The sequence below is a fragment of the Somniosus microcephalus genome, chromosome 6 (assembly GCF_052327205.1).
Source record: "Somniosus microcephalus isolate GS21.2 chromosome 6, FLI_Smic_1.0, whole genome shotgun sequence".
In the NCBI taxonomy this organism is placed as follows: domain Eukaryota; kingdom Metazoa; phylum Chordata; class Chondrichthyes; order Squaliformes; family Somniosidae; genus Somniosus; species Somniosus microcephalus.
This window is the reverse complement of record NC_140992.1, coordinates 174458734-174479500: the sequence shown is the minus strand read 5'-3', so window position 1 is coordinate 174479500 and position 20767 is coordinate 174458734. Positions and strand designations below refer to the sequence as shown.

Sequence of the window (20767 nt, the reverse complement as noted above, 5' to 3'; positions counted from 1 at the left end):
CCACTGAGCCACCAGGACAGTCAAATGACCATCTGGCACAGGTCTGACTGGCAAAAAGATTTACTTGGCATAGCGCGGTCAGCAGACCCGTAATGAGAGAGGCGCTTTCAGCCAGTTCATACCATGCCAGCTGGCGAAGTCAGTGAGCGAGCGGTTCTAGGACCGCACATATCCACCCCCGCCCCTGGTTACCTGAAATCTGACTCCAGTACAGTGGTGGAATGGTTGATCATGGCACACAGGCAGTCGATGTTTGAGCTGGCCAGAGCACGACCAATGCACTTCTTCACAATGAAGAACACATCATCCACCATGCTGGACGTCAGCTGGCCCTTCTCACAGACGTCCATCGCAACAGCCTGTAATCAAACAAACATTTAAACCTTTAAATGCCTCAGCAAGTTTATCAATGAGTAGCTCAGCCACACAGATGAAGAAAGTCCCAAGTTGCATCTCTGATTTCTGCCCCACCTTCAAAAGCTCTCCTCCAAACATACTTCAACCATCTACACGTTCAGTCACCTCCATTAGTGCTCTGCATCTGCTCTCCCCTCTGAGGTTCACTACATTACAGATACTGTATAAATGTTGTTGCTGTTGCTCCGGGGTAACTGATCTCAGGTGGGGCAGTAGTTGGGCACTAACATTAGTCACAGCGTCTCTGTACAGTCTAACCTCATTATGCGAGGGAGGGAAAACTAGTTGGGGTCCTGATCACTACCCAGAAAGCCAAATGTGTAGCACAGCAAGTCTCAAAGAAAGACAAGGCTGGTTATAAAGATCCAAACTGGTCACCTACCTTTTATCGTGCCCTACTTCTTCACTCAGAGGGTAGTAAATCTATGGAATTTGCTACCTCAGAGAGCTGTGGAAGCTGCGACATTAAATAAATTTAAAACAGAGATAGACAGTTTCCTAGCTGATAAGGGAATAAGGGGTTACGGGGAGAGGGCAGGGAAGTGGACGTGAGTCTAAGTTCGGATCAGCCATGATCCTATTGAATGGCGGAGCAGGCCCGAGGGGCCGTATGGCCTACTTCTGCTCCTACTTCTTATGTTCTTATGTTCTACTGTCCTGGACTCTCTGCTCGTCTGCCTCTGTCAATCTTCTTGCTGAGACTCCCTGCTCCTGCCTAAGTTTCTGCCTCTGCGATCCTCCAGCTCACTATCCTGTGCTCTGTGATTTTGCAGTAGCTTACCTTCGACTAGGCTGTCTGAACTGCACTCTCTGGCATCGATCTCCACCTTCCCCTCTCCCAGTCTCGTATTCACAGTCCCGTCCACTGTCACCACTGCGTAGAAACACAATCAGTGACATGGGACTTGCAGACAGAGAGGGGAGAGCAGGGCTGGAGAGTACAGACAGAAGAATGCAGCACAGGCTAGAGAGCAGAAGGCGAGTCCCCTCCCCTAGACAGAGCTATAGTACCCTCCACCAAAATCGCACAGCCCAGAACAGTAGGCTGAAGCTTTTTATTTAGTATTCAGTCTCAAGATGTGGGCTCCGCTGGCAAAGCCAGCATTTATTGCCCATCCCTAATTACAACCAAGTGGCAGTTAAGAGTCAACCTCATTGTTCTGGGACCGGAGTTACATATCGGCCAGACCGGGTAAAGACAGCAGGTTTCCTTCCATAAAGCAGCTTAGTGAATCAGTTGGGTTTTTACAACAATCCAACAACTTCATGATCACTTTTACGGACAGCAGTTTTTGATTTCTAGATTTTTTTTAAAAACAATTCATATTTTCAAACCTACATTCTCTAGATTACTAGTTCAGGCCTCTGGATTACCAATCCAGTAACATAACCACTACACTATCGTACCCCTTGCTGAGAGGATGTGGATCAGTTTACTATAGATCTGTGTATACATGATGCAGCAACCACCATGAAGTAGTTTTTAGAAGCAGGATTGTGTTATTTGAAGACCTTTTGTAACAATGTACTGAACACATGGGTTGGGAGCACCCTGGATAGTTCAATTGGCAAAGGCAGTGTTCAGGTAGGTCCCAGTTCAATCATGGTCTGTGCTGAGACAGCAGATACAGAAACAAAAACTGCTGGAAATGCACAGATCAGTCAGTGCCTGAAAGGGGAAGATCTGTTGATGTTTTGGAACTGCCTACAATGCTAAACCTCTTTAGATTTACTTTTGTGACTTCTGATATCTGAACCATAAATCACACCATTCTGCCTTGGAATCACAATCGGGTGCCCACAATTCTTTGCAATACATGCTACGGTCATGTTTTTAACATGTTTTCATTAGCTTCCCTCCTCAGTAATAAGCGTATGGTGAAACAGAGCCAAACACACCAGAATGTCTCAGTTTCCTGGGGTGATTTTCTCGCCCACTTCCCCACTCCTGGCCTCCACCTAGTGTGGCCAAGAATTGACGTCATGTGATTTAATCTGAGCGTGCTATGAATTAACAAATATTTTGTTTTCAAAATCATCATTAGGCCATTCTCTCCCAGTTTTCTCTCCTGAAGGTGCTGACTCTTGGTATGATACAATCCCTCAGGTACCTTGTCCAAGTGGTCATTTTCATGTGAGCCTAGACAATTAATATCGGCAGGCCATTTAACATGGAGAAGGAATCACAGCCTCACCACTTCACATTCTCACCCCATGTCACCGGGCAGTGGACAGGAGCAGGAACCCTGGCTGGTTTTTCGCTCCCCAGTGTTATGAGGCTAGACTGTGCCGTGATAATCATGGCTTTGCAGACAATGAGTGTGAGAGATGTATTATACAGTACCTTGTTGACCATCTCTCTCATGAAGTACTCCTCCATGGTGATGTAATATCCAATCAGCTCCTGCATATTCCGGCTCAGCAAACATAGGTTACAGAGTTTATCCAGTGCCTTCTGATGCTCTAGGTAGGGCACAAGTAATCAAATCACAGAAACAGGTCGGCAAACCATTCAGCAACATTACAGTTAGCAATACACAGAAATTGCAGCCGGCAGTCACATTTATCGAATTACATCGAGTTTACAGCACAGTAACAGGTCATTCAGCCCAACAGGTCGGTGCTGGTGTTTATGCTCGACATGAGCCTCCTCCCACCTTACTTCATCTCACCCTATCAATATATCCTTCTATTCCTTTCTCCCTCATGTACTTATCTAGCTTGCCCTTAAATGCATCTATACAATTCACCTCAACTACTCCCTGTGGTAGCGAGTTCCACATTCGCACCACTCTCTGGGTAAAGAAATTTCTCCTAAATTCCCCATTGGATTTATTAGTCACTATCTTATATTTATGGCCCCTAGTTTTGGACTCCCCCACAAGTGGAAACATCCATTTATTACTCATAAAATGTAACACTCTACCCCATTGTAATGTATTACCACATGGTTTGTCACATGGTTTAATATGAGCATGCTCAGTTCGCTCTGGTCTAGTAAACAAGCACCTTGACTAGCAACTCATCGTGTCTCTGTCCATCATTTGTTCTACCCACATATATTACATTTTGGCAATGAGGATGGGATCCCAAAGCCATTTTTAGTGATCATGGAAGGACACAGTGTTCAAATTTTGAGTGGAAAAGGTTAAGGTGAATTTGTGACACCTAAACTGAATTTTTTGCGATGTTTTACTGTTAATGTTGATGCAGAATTGTCTGTGCTTCGTCTTCGTGTGTATGTATACACAGCAACAGCGGCGTTGATTTGCACAGGTACACAGGTAGCGTGCTGCGTCACTGTTCAACGGGATCGGGACAACCATGGCCGTGCCTACAGGATTCATCGGAAGCCTCGGCATGTATGACCGAACTCACAAACCAGTCAGTTCTTACATTGAGCAGATGAAGATGTTTTTTTGAGGCCAATAACATTATTGAGACCAAAGGTGCAGATGAGAATGTTCAAGCTCAAAGTAATTTGTGAAAGTAAAAACGCAATTTTTCTAACGGAGATCAGGCCAGATGTCTACGGAACGCTGACGAACCTACTCGCGCCGGGAAAGTGAAGGATGCGTTGTTTGAAGACATTGTCGAGAAACTCGAGAACCATTTCGACCCAAAGCCATTAGAAATAGCAGAGAGCTATAAGTTTGGTACGGTACCAGTATCCAAAAACAAAGTGAAACCATCAGTGAGTACATTGTAGCTCTTAAAAACCTGTCTTTGCATCGTAACTTTGGCACATTTTTGGATCGTGCGTTGTGAGATAAGTTTGTGTGTGGACTAGTGGATGAGCGCACACAGTCCAAGTTTCTGAACACTCTAAACCTAATGTTTGACATAGCATGCAAAATTGCCCTATCTATGGAGATGCCATCGAAGAATGCTAGGGAGCTCCGTTCAACTCAAGTGACTAGCGCAGCTGAGGTCTACAGTCACAAAGCCATCACCAAACCTAAAGTTGTGAGGCTAAGTCAAAAGCATGTCGGTGTTGGCAAACCATTCAGCAACATTGCAGTTAGCAATACAGTTATCGCTGCAAATGGAAATCACTCATCACAGTCCTGCCAATACAGAAATGTGAAGTGTTTTCACTGCCAGAAGCAAGACCATATTTCAACAGCTTGCAGAGTTAGATCTAGCTAGAGCTAGAAGCTGCCGTATGGTGTAAAGTCCTCCCCCAAAATCTTACAGGATATGATGGATAAGATTTTGCAAGGAGTTCCAAATTGCTTATGCAATCAAGACGATGTGCTGATCGCAACAAGCAGTTAGGAAGAAAATCTAGAAGTGTTAGATTTAGTGCTTCAAAGGTTGAATTCCCAGTGTCAAATTGAAAAGGAGCAAATGTGGTTTTGTGCAGCCCGAGGTTGTGTACCTTGGTCTGAAAGTTGATGCAAATGGCTTGCAACCAGTTAAGGAAAAGGTTGATGTCCATCAATGCTCCAAAGCCACAGAACGTGTCTGAGTTAAAATCTTTCCTTGGAATGGTCCAGTACTACTCACGTTTCTTACCTGAGTTAGCGACCATGTTAGCTCCATTGCACGAGCTCCTCAAGAAGGATATCCAGTGGAAGTGGACAAAAGTGCAACAGGAAGCTTACGACACTTGTAAGAAAAGTCTCTCTAGCGATGCTCTACTTGTGCACTACGACACAGAGCGTGAGCTTAAGTTAGCATCTGATGCTTCTAGCTATGGTGTGGGAGCTGTCATAAACCACATAATGAATGACGGCCAACAGAAACCAATCGCGTTCGCAACGCGAACCCTCACAAAGAGCGAAAGAAACTACGCGCAAAGCCACTCAGTTAAGAGTAATAAGGGATGGGCAATAAATTCTGGCCTTCCCATTGATGCCCACATCCCGTGAATGAATAATTAAAACAATGATTGAGTGAAAAATATTGGCCAGGACACCGGGGATAACTCTCCTGCTCTTTTTCAAAATAGTGTCATGGGATCTTTTACGTCCACCTGAGGAAGCAGACGGGGCCTCGGTTTTACATCTCATCTGAAAGATAGCACCTCAGACGGTGCAGCACTCCCTCAGTACTGTACTGGAGTGGGACTTGAACCCACAACCTTGTGACTCAGAGGCGAGAGTGCTACCAACTGAACCACGGCTGACGAGAAGCAAGCAATGGGTTGTTCTCCGTATCCCCCAACAGCCTGTTCATAATGGCACGGCGATCAGGCCGCCCACTCACCTATCCTCCTGATCACCAAAGGTATGCAGGCAAGGGACACTGGACCAGGAGAGGGAAGATAATATACAAAAGAAACCTTCGAAACAATTTTATTTTTACACAAATTACACCATTTATAGCCAGGCGATGACTGTACCTTGCTTCACTTCCTCAGAACCTACTGCATCGCAAACCTCAAAATCAGCGGTGATCCTTCTCTTGATGAAACGCAGGTACAGCTCCGCGCGAGCATTCATCAATGTAACCTCCGCTAAAATAGTGTCCAGTTCTCTGAAAATCGAAAGAAAGTTCTTACAGGTACAAAAAGTATTCTTCCACATCCTGCCCCAGGCACAATGAGGCAGTAACCCACTCATAACGCTTTAAGTACACTGCCTGCTGTGGTATTAAACCATACAGACCAGAAGGTCCCGGGTTCGATCCCTGGTCGATTAGCTGATCTTGGTCAGGAAAGTAGTTAAGGCAAGTATTTAAGGCACTTGCCTTAAATAGCTCTTGGGCTAGAGAGAGGAAAAAGCAGCCAGAGTTTGATTCCTGATCATTATCCAGTGAATCTTGTTGGACTGAGAAATAGGGGGAAAGAGAGAGAGAGAATGAATATATGTATATGTAGAGAAGAGGAGGGTGCCAATGTAGCAGTAAAGGAGAAGGCAGTAGTGATATTGGATAGGATACAAATAGATAGAGGAGTCACTTAAAAGGTTGGCAGTCCTCAAAGTAGAAGAGTCACCCAGTCCGGATGGGATGCATCCAAGGTTACTGAGGGAAGGATGGAAATTGCGGAGGCTTTGGCCACAATCTTCCAATCGTCCTTGGATATGGGGACAGTGCCAGAGTGGAGGACTGCAAATATTACACCCCTGTTTATAAAAAGAGAGAGGGATAAACCTGGCAACTACAGGCCAGTCAACCTAATGGTGGTGGTGGAGAAACTTTTAGAGACAATAATCTGGGATAAAATTAATTGGCATTTTGAAAAGTATAGGCTAATAAATGAAAGTCACCACAGATTTGTTAAAGACAAATCGTGTTTGACTAACTTGAAGTAATGGAGAGGATGATGCAGACAGTGCAGTTGATGTTGTGTATATGGACTTTCAAAAGGCGTTTGACAAAGTACCACATAATAGACTTGTTAGAAAAATTAAAGCCCATGGGATTAAATGGGCAGTGACAGCATGGATACAAAATTGGCTAAGGGACAGAAAGCAGAGAGTAGCAGTGAACAGTCATTTTTTAGACTGAAGAGAGATATACAGTCGTGTTCCCCAGGGGACGGTATTAAGACCACTGCTCTTTTTGATATATTTTAATGACCGAGACTTGGGTATACAGGACATAATGTCAAAGTTTACAGATGATAGGAAACTCGGAAATACAGACTGGTGAAGTGGGCAGACACGTGGCAGATGCGATTTAACGCAGAGAAGTCTAAAGTGATACATTTTGGTAGGAAGAATGAGGAGAGGCAATATAAACTAAAGGGTACAATTTTAAAGGGGATGCAGGAACAGAGAGACCTGGGGGGTCACACCTTTGAAGGTGGCAGGGCAAGTTGAAAGGCCGTTAACAAAGCAGATGGGATCCATGGCTATATTAATAGAGGAATAGAGTACAAAAGCAAGGAAGTTATGCTAAACCTTTATAAAACATTGGTTAGGCTTCAGCTGGTGTACTGTGTTCAATTCTGGGCACAGCACTTTAGAAAGGATGACAAGGCCTTGGAGAGGGTGCAGAAGAGATTTACAAGAATGGTTCCAGGGATGAGTGACATCAGTTACGTGGAGAGACTAGAGAAGCTGGGATTGTTCTCCTTCGAGCAGAGAAGGTTAAGGGGACATTTGATCAAGGTGTTCAAAATCATGAATGGCTTTGATAGAGTAAATAAGGAGAAACTGTTTCCAGTGGCAGAAGGGTCAGTAACCAGAGGACACAGATTTATGATGATTTACCCTGGCAAAAGAACCAGAGGTGACATGGGGAAACATTTTTTACACAGCGAGTTGTTGTGATCTGGAATGCACTGCCTGAAAGGGTGGTAGGAGCAGATTCAATATTAACATTCCAAAGGGATTTGGATAAATACCTGAAGGGGAAAAAATTACAGGGCTATAGGGAAAGAGCAGGGGAATGGAATTCATTGGATAGCTGGATTGACACAGGCATGATGGGCTGAATGGCCTCCTTCTGTGCCTTCAATGGTCAAATACACTGCCAACACTTGCTGTCTGGGTTCATACATGAAGAACAAGGTAGTAGACAATACCTGTACTCCAAGAACCCATGCCTTCAGAAGAGGAGTGGAGACATTTATAGGTCAAAAAAAGAGAGGGAATAATAACCAACAGTTTAACCGTGTTTCTTCTGAACAAAACCAGGGTGCTAACAGTACAGGAAACTTGAGTTATCCGGAGGCGAACCATCCGGCAAGCTGGAGCCACCGGCAAAAATCAGGAGCCGTTTTTTATTCTTTTCGTTTCTTTTCTTTGCTTTTTTTCCCCAGTCAAGCACTGCAAGGTCTGTAGCTATAGCAACAGCTTCAGCTACAGACACTTGCAGCCACACCCGAGTGTTTAGAAGCTGTTGCTAAGCAACAGTGTTTGTTGTCAGATACGGAGATAAGAATCTCCGTTCAACATTAACTCTGGAGTGTCCGGCAGTTTTGAGGCAACGGCAGCAGCTCGGTCCCGTCGGTGCCGGATAGCACAAAGTTCCCTGTATATAGCTACTCAGAGTACATTCATACCTGGGCTCTATTTTGTCCATTGTTAAGCTTCTCATCATACTGTTCTGTACTCGCTGGAACTGCAAAGCCACAAAATGAATGAAGTCAATATTTGTCTTGCTTTTAACACGGCGTTACAGTAAGGACCCAACTGCAAATAGTAACTTTAGAACCAGAATTGGCACCATGGCCACCGATGCACCAAATCGCTGTGCCGATAAAAGGTTAGACCCAGGTTTATGGTCACAGTTCCTCAGGAAGGGACTGTCCAGTCTCCACCAACTGAAGATTAGGTACCCTTCCGTGGGATAGAAAACAATGGAAATAAAAATAGGTCAGGCGACACACACATCCCTCCCAGCAGACATTTTACAGGGTGCCCCTGCCTGCCCTCCTGGGTAGAGAATGGTCCATGGCACAGGGTGCTATTTAAGAGAAGCGAGAATAAAGGGAGAAGAAGCACCACACAACACTGCATTAAACTGTACCGTTTTAGTGCAGATCCTGCAACTGGCCCTGAACTGGGGCAGTAAAAAAAAACAGGATTCCTGCGCTGTGCATTGTGAGGATAAGACTGAACTTGGCTGTGATGGTCCATAAAGTCAAATAGCCCACTGATACTCAGCGTCCAGGTTCAAACGGGAAGAATGGACACGATACCAGAGGACAGCCAATCATGGGACTGTAGCCCTACAAGAGTGGCTGTCATCTGTCGAGTAGGGCAAAAAAACAAATCAAAGTGTATGCCACCGAGCCAAAAGAACACAGCACTAGATGGCCAACACAAAACTAGAGCAATCTATAGGAGACACACACAAATAGATAATGATGAGGAGCCACAGGTTAAAGCCTGATAACTCATGAATAACAAATGGGATATAAATTGCATTCTCTCCCCTAACTCCCTCATGGCTTTGATGGTGTGGTGTGGTGAGATACTAAGCCAGGAAGGTTACAGGGTTGAACCTCTGGTCTGAGCCGAGTTAGTTGATCTTAGCCATGGTTGGTGGGAGGGGAGGGTTCGAAAGTTGACCCGAGTCTCCTGGAGCTAAAGGGGATGAGGGCAGAAAAACTCCATTATGAGCTCTTATGCCCATAACCAGCCTAGCATCGGTTCTGAGGTGTGTGTAAACCTAGCCTGCCACTATTTGCGGACTATTTAAACATGGCAAATGGAATATAATGTGGAGAAATGTGAAGTTATCCACTTTGGTAAGAAAAATAGAAAAGCAGAGTATTTTTTTTAAATGGTGAGATATTGGGAAATGTTGGTATTCAGAGGGACCTGGGTGTCCCTGTACACGAATCACTGAAAGTTAACATGCAAGTACATCAAGCAATTAGGAAAGCAAATGGTATGTTGGCCTTTATTACAAGAGGATTTGAGTATAAGAGTAAAGACATCTTATTGCAATTATATAGGGCCCTGGCGAGACCACACCTGGAGTATTGTGTACAGTTTTAGTCTCCTTACCTAAGGAAGGATACACTTGCCATAGAGAGTGCAATGGTGGTTCACCAGACTGGTTCCTGGGATGGGGGGAATTGTCCTATGAGGAGAGATTGAGTAGACTGGGCCTATATTCTCTAGAGTTTAGAAGAATGAGAGGTGATCTCATTGAAACATACAAAATTCTTACAGGGCTTGACAGGGTAGATGCAGGGAGTATGTTTCCCCTGGCTGGGGAGTCTAGAACCAGGGGTCACAGTCTCAGAATAATGGGTCGGCCATTCAGGACGAAGGTGAGGAGAAATGTCTTCACTCAGAGGGTGGTGAATCTTTGGAATTCTCTACTCGAGGGCTGTGGCAGCTCAGTCATTGAATATATTAAAGACAGAGATCGATAAATTTTTGAATATTAAGGGAATTAAGGGATACGGGGATAGTTCAGGAAAGTGGAGATGAGGCAGATCAGCCATGATCTTATTGAATGGCGGAGCAGGCTCGAAGGGCCAAATGGCCTACTCCTGCTCCTATTTCTAATGTTCTTATTAAGCGACTGCACCACAGCCAACCCAAATCCTGTCCATAACACGGACAATTTTCAGCAGGAGTGATCACTTAGCAATCAGAAGTGGCATCCCACATGAACAGTGACCCCTTGGGCAAGGTATTGGAATGTTGGTGGTACCTGTGAAATCAAACTCAGGAGAAGAGGGGAGAAAACTGGCGGGGAGGGGGAAATGGCTGTCGCTCTCTCTGGCCTTGATATTTTAGCTTATGGTCAATTGACGGAAATAAACTAAAAATCGAGTTATCCCATTTGAATGTTTGCCTACACTGTTTCTAACAGCGACATTTTCCATACCACATACATCGGAACAGATGCTGGCAATGGACAGAAAAAACTCAAATAATAGAGGCGATTTTTCTTGCAGCCTCAGCGTCAAGGTCGACAAGCCGGGATTTAATGAGTAAAGTTACGCTTTAAGTAAGGGAGGTAGATAGTCCATTTAAACAAAGAAAGAATCCTCATTCCTAGTGTTTAGACAGTCTGGTTTCCAATCTTTAATGAAGTCTAACTCCGAGTCTCTGATCCGTACTCACCCCCGACATGTGCTGCTCACTGACCTGCTGCTAACCCTCGCCACTCAACCGCTGCGGCTTGACAACTTTGGCCAGCATTGCGTTACTGGGCCCCGCACCACTTACTATCATAGCTGATCTGATTTTGGCTTTACAAAGCTAAGAGGAGAATTTTATTGTTTTTACACAGCGAGTTGATACGATCGGGAATGAACTGCCTGAAAGGGCGGTGGAAGCAGATTCAATAGTAACTTTCAAAAGGGAATTGGATAAAGTCTTGAAGGGAAAAAATTCGCAGGGCTGTGGGGAAAGGGCAGGGGAGTGCGACTAATTGGATAGTTCTTTCAAAGAGCCGACACAGGCATGATGGGCGGAATGGCCTCCTTCTCTGCTGTATCATCCTATAATTACTTCCTTATTGGGCCAGCAGCGGGCAAAGAGGGAACCTTACAAAACAACAGGAGACAAAAGGTATAGTGAACAGTGAGGAGGAGTGATAGACTTCAGAAAAACATAGACAGGCTAGTGAAATGGGCGGACACGTGGCAGATGAAATTTAACGCAGAAAGTACGAAGTGAACCATTTTGGTAGAAAGAATGAGGAGAGGATATATAAACTAAATAGTACAATCCTAAAGGGGGTGCACGAACAGAGACACCTAGGGGTATGTGTGCACAAATTGTTGAAGGTGGCAGTGCAGGTTGAGAAAGCAGTTAAAAAGGCTTATGGGATCCTGGACTTCATAAATAGATGCATAGAGTACAAAAGTGTGGAAATTATGATGAACCTGTATAAAATACTGGTCCGGCCCCAACTGGAGTATTGTGCCCAATTCTGGGCACCACACTTTAGGAAGGATGCGAAGGCCTTAGAGAAGGTGCAGAAAAGATTTATGAGAATGATTCCAGGAATGAGGGACTTCAGTTATGTTGATAGACTGGATAAGCTGGTGTTGTTCTCCTTGGAGCAGAGAAGGTTGAGAGGAGATTTGATAGAGGTGTTCAAAATCATGAGGGGTCTGGACAGAGTAGATAGACATAAACTGTTCCCATTGGCAGAAGGGTCGAGAACCACAGGACACAGATTTAAGGTGATTGGCAAAAGAACCAAAGGCGACGTAAGAAAAAACTTTTTTTACACAGCGAGCAGCTAAGATCTGGAATGCACTGCCTGAAAGGGTGGTAGAGGCAGACTCAATCTTATCTTTCAAAAGGGAGCTGGATAAGTATCTGAAGGAAAAAAACTTGCAGGGCTACAGGGAAAGGGCGGGGGAGTGGGACTAGCTGAGCGTTGGCACAGGCTTGATGGGCCGAAAGGCCTACTTCTGTGCTGTAACCATTCTATGAAAGATTTTTTTTTTAAAACAGCGATAAAGGAACTCTGACTTGCCTTTCTGTGGTAATCCCTCTGCTGAATGAACTTGTCCACCACCTTTTCAGCCTGTTGATCACACTCCACCTGTAGGTACTTAATAAGTGTGTACAGACGCCCAGGCCCATAGTACGTCTCGACAATGGGCTGGTGAGTCTCCACTATTCGAGCGATCCCTGTGGGACAGATCAAACAACAATATGAGCTCTGCACCATCAAAACCACCCCTCGAAGTTCTGAATCCCTCTTAGAGGTTCGATGGAAAATAAACCTCCTCCACTCTACCTCAACCATGTGCCTCAGCCCCAATCTCAGAGGAGTTAATGCACCAGTGTGACATTTTCCATTTCACACAGCAGCCATCATGTAACCAATCCGAGAGGTACTGTCATTTTAGTGCTTAAAGACAAATAGGCAGCTATGAGCCCAATACCCTCGAAGCTGGGGCGACACTGAGCTGAAAGTTGCACACGGGACGCTCACAGCCAGCAAGAGAGAACATTCTGCAGCTTTATGCATACATCTATTTTGCCTGCAACCAATTATTAATTCAGAGAAGCGTGTAGAGCTACAGTTTACTTTGGTACAGTACCCCAGCAAGAAAAGAAAAAAACAATAACGGGAACAATAATGCTGCATAAAGCGCTCAGAAAATTACAACTGGGAATGAGAGCAGTGTCAGTGTGAGAGAGACCCCCGTACAGCAGGAATAGTGTCAGTGTGAGGGACACCCCCATTCAGCAGGAATAGTGTCAGTGTGAGGGACACCCCCGTACAGCAGGAATAGTGTCAGTGTGAGGGACACCCCCATTCAGCAGGAATAGTGTCAGTGTGAGGGACACCCCCGTACAGCAGGAATAGTGTCAGTGTGAGGGACACCCCCATACAGCAGGAATAGTGTCAGTGTGAGGGACACCCCCGTACAGCAGGAATAGTGTCAGTGTGAGGGACACCCCCGTACAGCAGGAATAGTGTCAGTGTGAGAGAGACCCCCGTACAGCAGGAATAGTGTCAGTGTGAGGGACACCCCCATTCAGCAGGAATAGTGTCAGTGTGAGGGACACCCCCGTACAGCAGGAATAGTGTCAGTGTGAGGGACACCCCCATTCAGCAGGAATAGTGTCAGTGTGAGGGACACCCCCGTACAGCAGGAATAGTGTCAGTGTGAGAGAGACCCCCGTACAGCAGGAATAGTGTCAGTGTGAGAGACACCCCCATACAGCAGGAATAGTGTCAGTGTGAGGGACACCCCCGTACAGCAGGAATAGTGTCAGTGTGAGGGACACCCCCATACAGCAGGAATAGTGTCAGTGTGAGGGACACCCCCGTACAGCAGGAATAGTGTCAGTGTGAGGGACACCCCCATACAGCAGGAATAGTGTCAGTGTGAGAGACACCCCCATACAGCAGGAATAGTGTCAGTGTGAGGGACACCCCCATTCAGCAGGAATAGTGTCAGTGTGAGGGACACCCCCATACAGCAGAAATAGTGTCAGTGTGAGAGACACCCCCATACAGCAGGAATAGTGTCAGTGTGAGACCCCCGTACAGCAGGAATAGTGTCAGTGTGAGGGACACCCCCATACAGCAGGAATAGTGTCAGTGTGAGGGACACCCCCATACAGCAGAAATAGTGTCAGTGTGAGAGACACCCCCATACAGCAGGAATAGTGTCAGTGTGAGAGACACCCCCATACAGCAGGAATAGTGTCAGTGTGAGAGACACCCCCATACAGCAGGAATAGTGTCAGTGTGAGGGACACCCCCGTACAGCAGGAATAGTGTCAGTGTGAGAGACACCCCCATACAGCAGGAGTAGTGTCAGTGTGAGGGACACCCCCATTCAGCAGGAATAGTGTCAGTGTGAGGGACACCCCCGTACAGCAGGAATAGTGTCAATGTGAGAGACACCCCCATACAGCAGGAATAGTGTCAGTGTGAGGGACACCCCCATACAGCAGGAATAGTGTCAGTGTGAGAGAGACCCCCGTACAGCAGAAATAGTGTCAGTGTGAGGGACACCCCCATACAGCAGGAATAGTGTAAGTGTGAGAGAGACCCCCATACAGCAGGAATAGTGTCAGTATGAGGGACACCCCCGTACAGCAGGAATAGTGTCAGTGTGAGAGAGACCCCCATACAGCAGGAGTAGTGTCAGTGTGAGGGACACCCCCATTCAGCAGGAATAGTGTCAGTGTGAGGGACACCCCCGTACAGCAGGAATAGTGTCAGTGTGAGAGACACCCCCATACAGCAGAAATAGTGTCAGTGTGAGAGACACCCCCATACAGCAGGAATAGTGTCAGTGTGAGAGACACCCCCATTCAGCAGGAATAGTGTCAGTGTGAGGGACACCCCCATACAGCAGAAATAGTGTCAGTGTGAGAGACACCCCCATACAGCAGGAATAGTGTCAGTGTGAGAGAGACCCCCATACAGCAGGAATAGTGTCAGTGTGAGAGACACCCCCATACAGCAGGAATAGTGTCAGTGTGAGAGACACCCCCATACAGCAGGAATAGTGTCAGTGTGAGGGACACCCCCGTACAGCAGGAATAGTGTCAGTGTGAGAGACACCCCCATACAGCAGGAGTAGTGTCAGTGTGAGGGACACCCCCGTACAGCAGAAATAGTGTCAGTGTGAGGGACACCCCCGTACAGCAGGAATAGTGTCAGTGTGAGAGACACCCCCATACAGCAGGAGTAGTGTCAGTGTGAGGGACACCCCCATTCAGCAGGAATAGTGTCAGTGTGAGGGACACCCCCATACAGCAGGAATAGTGTCAGTGTGAGGGACACCCCCGTACAGCAGGAATAGTGTCAATGTGAGAGACACCCCCATACAGCAGGAATAGTGTCAGTGTGAGGGACACCCCCATACAGCAGGAATAGTGTCAGTGTGAGAGAGACCCCCGTACAGCAGAAATAGTGTCAGTGTGAGGGACACCCCCATACAGCAGGAATAGTGTAAGTGTGAGAGAGACCCCCATACAGCAGGAATAGTGTCAGTGTGAGGGACACCCCCATACAGCAGGAATAGTGTCAGTGTGAGAGACACCCCCATACAGCAGGAATAGTGTCAGTGTGAGAGAGACCCCCGTACAGCAGAAATAGTGTCAGTGTGAGAGACACCCCCATACAGCAGGAATAGTGTCAGTGTGAGAGACACCCCCATACAGCAGGAATAGTGTCAGTGTGAGAGACACCCCCATACAGCAGGAATGGTGTCAGAGTGAGAGACACCCCCATACAGCAGGAATAGTGTCAGTGTGAGAGACACCCCCACACAGCAGGAATAGTGTCAGTGTGAGGGACACCCCCATACAGCAGGAATAGTGTCAGTGTGAGAGACACCCCCATACAGCAGCAATAGTGTCAGTGTGAGGGACACCCCCGTACAGCAGGAATAGTGTCAGTGTGAGAGACACCCCCACACAGCAGCAATAGTGTCAGTGTGAGGGACACCCCCATACAGCAGGAATAGTGTCAGTGTGAGGGACACCCCCATACAGCAGGAATAGTGTCAGTGTGAGGGACACCCCCATACAGCAGCAATAGTGTCAGTGTGAGGGACACCCCCGTACAGCAGGAATAGTGTCAGTGTGAGAGACACCCCCACACAGCAGCAATAGTGTCAGTGTGAGGGACACCCCCATACAGCAGGAATAGTGTCAGTGTGAGGGACACCCCCATACAGCAGGAATAGTGTCAGTGTGAGAGACACCCCCATACAGCAGCAATAGTGTCAGTGTGAGGGACACCCTCGTACAGCAGCAATAGTGTCAGTGTGAGAGACACCCCCATACAGCAGGAATAGTGTCAGTGTGAGAGACACTCCCATACAGCAGGAATAGTGTCAGTGTGAGAGACACCCCCATACAGCAGCAATAGTGTCAGTGTGAGAGACACCCCCATACAGCAGGAATAGTGTCAGTGTGAGAGACACTCCCATACAGCAGGAATAGTGTCAGTGTGAGAGACACCCCCATACAGCAGGAATAGTGTCAGTGTGAGGGACACCCCCGTACAGCAGGAATAATGTCAGTGTGAGGGACACCCCCATACAGCAGTAATAGTGTCAGTGTGAGAGACACCCCCATACAGCAGGAATAGTGTCAGTGTGAGGGACACCCCCATACAGCAGGAATAGTGTCAGTGTGAGGGACACCCCCATACAGCAGGAATAGTGTCAGTGTGAGGGACACCCCCATACAGCAGGAATAGTGTCAGTGTGAGAGACACCCCCATACAGCAGGAATAGTGTCAGTGTGAGGGACACCCCCATACAGCAGCAATAGTGTCAGTGTGAGAGAGACCCCCATACAGCAGGAATAGTGTCAGTGTGAGAGACACCCCCCTACAGCAGGAATAGTGTCAGTGTGAGGGACACCACCGTACAGCAGGAATAGTGTCAGTGTGAGAGACACCCCCATACAGCAGGAATAGTGTCAGTGTGAGGGACACCCCCATACAGCAGGAATAGTGTCAGTGTGAGGGACACCCCCATACAGCAGGAATAGTGTCAATGTGAGAGACACCCCCATACAGCAGGAATAGTGTCAGTGTGAGGGACACCCGCATACAGCAGAAATAGTGTCAGGGTGAGAGGCACCCCCATACAGCAGGAATAGTGTCAGTGTGAGGGACACCCCCATACAGCAGGAATAGTGTCAGTGTGAGGGACACCCCCATACAGCAGGAATAGTGTCAGTGTGAGAGACACCCCCATACAGCAGGAATAGTGTCAGTGTGAGGGACACCCCCATACAGCAGGAATAGTGTAAGTGTGAGAGACACCCCCACACAGCAGGAATAGTGTCAGTGTGAGAGACACCCCCATACAGCAGCAATAGTGTCAGTGTGAGAGACATCCCCATACAGCAGGAATAGTGTCAGTGTGAGAGACACCCCCATACAGCAGGAATAGTGTCAGTGTGAGAGACACCCCCATACAGCAGTAGTGTCAGTGTGAGGGACACCCCCATACAGCAGGAATAGTGTCAGTGTGAGGGACACCCCCATACAGCAGTAGTGTCAGTGTGAGGGACACCTCTATTTGCTGGGGAATAGGAATTGTTAGATACTCCTACTGCTTTTAGGAGAACCTTTGGTTTTATTACACTGCCCGTAGAGTGTTAGAAATGCAGCTTGGAATAGTCCTACTCCCTCCCTGCCCGCCAGTGGCAGGTTGGTCAGCAAACTGCTCCACGTGTTGGAAATAGACACCCCCATACAGCAGGAATAGTGTCAGTGTGAGGGACACCCCCATACAGCAGGAATAGTGTCAGTGTGAGAGACACCCCCATACAGCAGGAATAGTGTCAGGGTGAGAGGCACCCCCATACAGCAGGAATAGTGTCAGTGTGAGAGACACCCCCATACAGCAGGAATAGTGTCAGTGTGAGGGACACCCCCATACAGCAGGAATAGTGTCAGTGTGAGAGACACCCCCATACAGCAGGAATAGTGTCAGTGTGAGGGACACCCCCATACAGCAGGAATAGTGTCAGTGTGAGAGACACCCCCATACAGCAGGAATAGTGTCAGTGTGAGGGACACCCCCATACAGCAGGAATAGTGTAAGTGTGAGAGACACCCCCACACAGCAGGAATAGTGTCAGTGTGAGAGACACCCCCATACAGCAGCAATAGTGTCAGTGTGAGAGACACCCCCATACAGCAGGAATAGTGTCAGTGTGAGAGACACCCCCATACAGCAGGAATAGTGTCAGTGTGAGGGACACCCCCATACAGCAGTAGTGTCAGTGTGAGGGACACCTCTATTTGCTGGGGAATAGGAATTGTTAGATACTCCTACTGCTTTTAGGAGAACCTTTGGTTTTATTACACTGCCCGTAGAGTGTTAGAAATGCAGCTTGGAATAGTCCTACTCCCTCCCTGCCCGCCAGTGGCAGGTTGGTCAGCAAACTGCTCCACGTGTTGGAAATAGACACCCCCATACAGCAGGAATAGTGTCAGTGTGAGGGACACCCCCATACAGCAGGAATAGTGTCAGTGTGAGAGACACCCCCATACAGCAGGAATAGTGTCAGTGTGAGGGACACCCCCATACAGCAGGAATAGTGTCAGTGTGAGGGACACCCCCATACAGCAGGAATAGTGTCAGTGTGAGAGACACCCCCATACAGCAGGAATAGTGTCAGTGTGAGGGACACCCCCATACAGCAGGAATAGTGTCAGTGTGAGGGACACCCCCATACAGCAGGAATAGTGTCAGTGTGAGGGACACCCCCATACAGCAGGAATAGTGTCAGTGTGAGGGACACCCCCATACAGAGAAATGATATTGGGTCAAAGGAGCAGGATAGTGAAACAGTTTGTGTGGAGATAAGGAATAATAAGGGGAAAAAAACACTAGTGGGCGTCATCTATACGCCTCCGAACAGTTGCAAATCTGTTGGACGGAGTATTAATCAGGAAATAGTTGAGGCTTGTAATAAGGGAACAGCTATAATTATGGGGGATTTTAACTATCATATTAACTGGACAAATCAAATTGGGCAGAGCAGCCTTGAGGATGAGTTCATTGAGTGTATTAGGGATGAGTTTCTTGAGCAGTGTGTAACTGAACTGACCAGGGGGCAAGCAACCTTAGATTTGGTCCTGTGTAATGAGACAGGATTAATTAAAAATGTCCTAGTAAAGGATCCCCTTGGAATGAGTGACCATAACATGGTTGAATTCCATATTCAATTAGAGGGTGAGAAGGTTGGATCTCAAACAAGCATGCTGAGCTTGAATAAAGAAGACTATGAAGGTATGAGAGCGGAATTAATTAGAGTGGACTGGGAAAATAGATTAAAGGGTAACACGGTACATGATCAGTGGTGTACATTTAAGGAGTTATTTTACAACTTCCAAAAAATATATATTCCACTGAGGGAAAAAAGGGTGTAAAAGAAAAGATAGCCATCCGTGGCTAAGTAAAGTAATTAAGGATAGTATCTGACTAAAAACAAGGGCATATAAGGTAGCCAAATCTAGTGGGAGGATAGAAGATTGGGAAGTCTTTAAAAGACAGCAAAAAATAACTAAAAGATTGATTAAGAAAGGGAAGATAAATTGTGGACCAAAGAAATCATTGTGGACTTCAGGAAGTCTAAAGGCGGAAGTCACACCCCCATCCACATCCATGGGGCTGTGGTGGAAAGGGTGGACAGCTTTAAGTTCCTCGGAGTCCACATCACGGAGGACCTCTCCTGGTCCCTCAATACCTCCTCTCTGGTGAAGAAGGCCCAGCAGCGCCTATATTTCCTAAGGAGGCTGAAGGGATGTAACCTGTCACCCCTGATCCTCTCTAACTTTTACCACTGCACAATAGAGAGCATCCTGACGAACTGTATCACAGTATGGTATGGCAGCTGTAGCTACTACTATGACCGGAAAGCCCTGCAGCGGGTAGTCAAAACTGCCCAACGCATTACCGGCACCCGGCTACCGACCATAGAGCACATATACCAGAAACGCTATTTACGGAGGTCACAGACCATCATCAAAGACCCTACCCACCCCAGCCACAGTCTGTTCGCCCTCCTGCCATCTGGGAGACGCTACAGATGCATTCGCACCCGTACGACCAGATTTAGGAACAGCTTCTTTCCCAGGGCTGTCATCCTACTGAACTCCACAAATAAACTCTAAAGCCTGCACATCTGCCAATGCACTTTATTATGTTTATGTTAATGTATTACAAGCCAAATGAATGTTGAATGTTTAAATGTCTTAATCTAAATGTACACTCTCGGGAGCCGCAAGCCTACATTTCGTTGTACTGCACTTGTGCACTAACAATGACAATAAAGTTGATTATTATTATTATTATTAAAGTAAATTAGCAAAAAATATAAAAACAGATAGCAAAAGTTTCTATAGTTATATAAAAAGAAAAAAAGGGTGGCTAAAGTAAATGTTGGTCCCTTAGAGGATGAGACCGGGAAATTAATGGTGGGAGACATGGAGATGGCAAAAACGGTGAACAAATATTTTGTATCAGTCTTTACGGTAGAGGACACTAAGAATATCCCAACACTGGACAAACAGGGGGCTCTGGGGGGGGGGGGGGGGGGGAAGAGCTAAATACGATTAAAATCACTAAGGAAGTGGTACTTGGTAAAATAATGGGACTCAAGGCGGATAAATCCCCTGGACCTGATGGCTTGCATCCTAGGGTCTTGAGGGAAGTGGCGTTAGGGATTGTGGATGCATTGGTAATAATTTTCCAAAACTCCCTGGACTCAGCAAAGGTCCCAGCAGATTGGAAAACTGCTAATGTAACACCCTTATTTAAAAAGGGTAGTAGGCAGAAGGCTGGAAACTATAGACCTGTTAGCCTAACATCTGTGGTTGGTAAAATGTTAGAGTCCATTATTAAGGAGACAGTAACAGGACATTTGGATAAACATAATTTAATAGGACAAACTCAGCATGGTTTCATGAAGGGGAAGTCATGTTTGACAAATTTGCTTGAGTTCTTTGAGGAAGTAACATACAGGGT

The 20767-nt window shown here is 46.6% G+C and overlaps 1 protein-coding gene across 1 annotated transcript in view; it reads right to left on the bottom strand.

Annotated features, from left to right (window-relative positions):
- Positions 1–20767, bottom strand: part of cog4 (component of oligomeric golgi complex 4) — a 60921-nt gene that overhangs the window by 20718 nt on the left and 19436 nt on the right. The window contains exons 7-11 of the mRNA XM_085990958.1: positions 12271–12428; positions 8375–8433; positions 5765–5898; positions 2762–2880; positions 193–359 (exon numbers count right to left, since the gene is read on the bottom strand). Of these exons, the coding sequence (XP_085847084.1) occupies positions 193–359; positions 2762–2880; positions 5765–5898; positions 8375–8433; positions 12271–12428 (637 nt within the window). The remainder of the gene's footprint in view (positions 1–192; positions 360–2761; positions 2881–5764; positions 5899–8374; positions 8434–12270; positions 12429–20767) is intronic.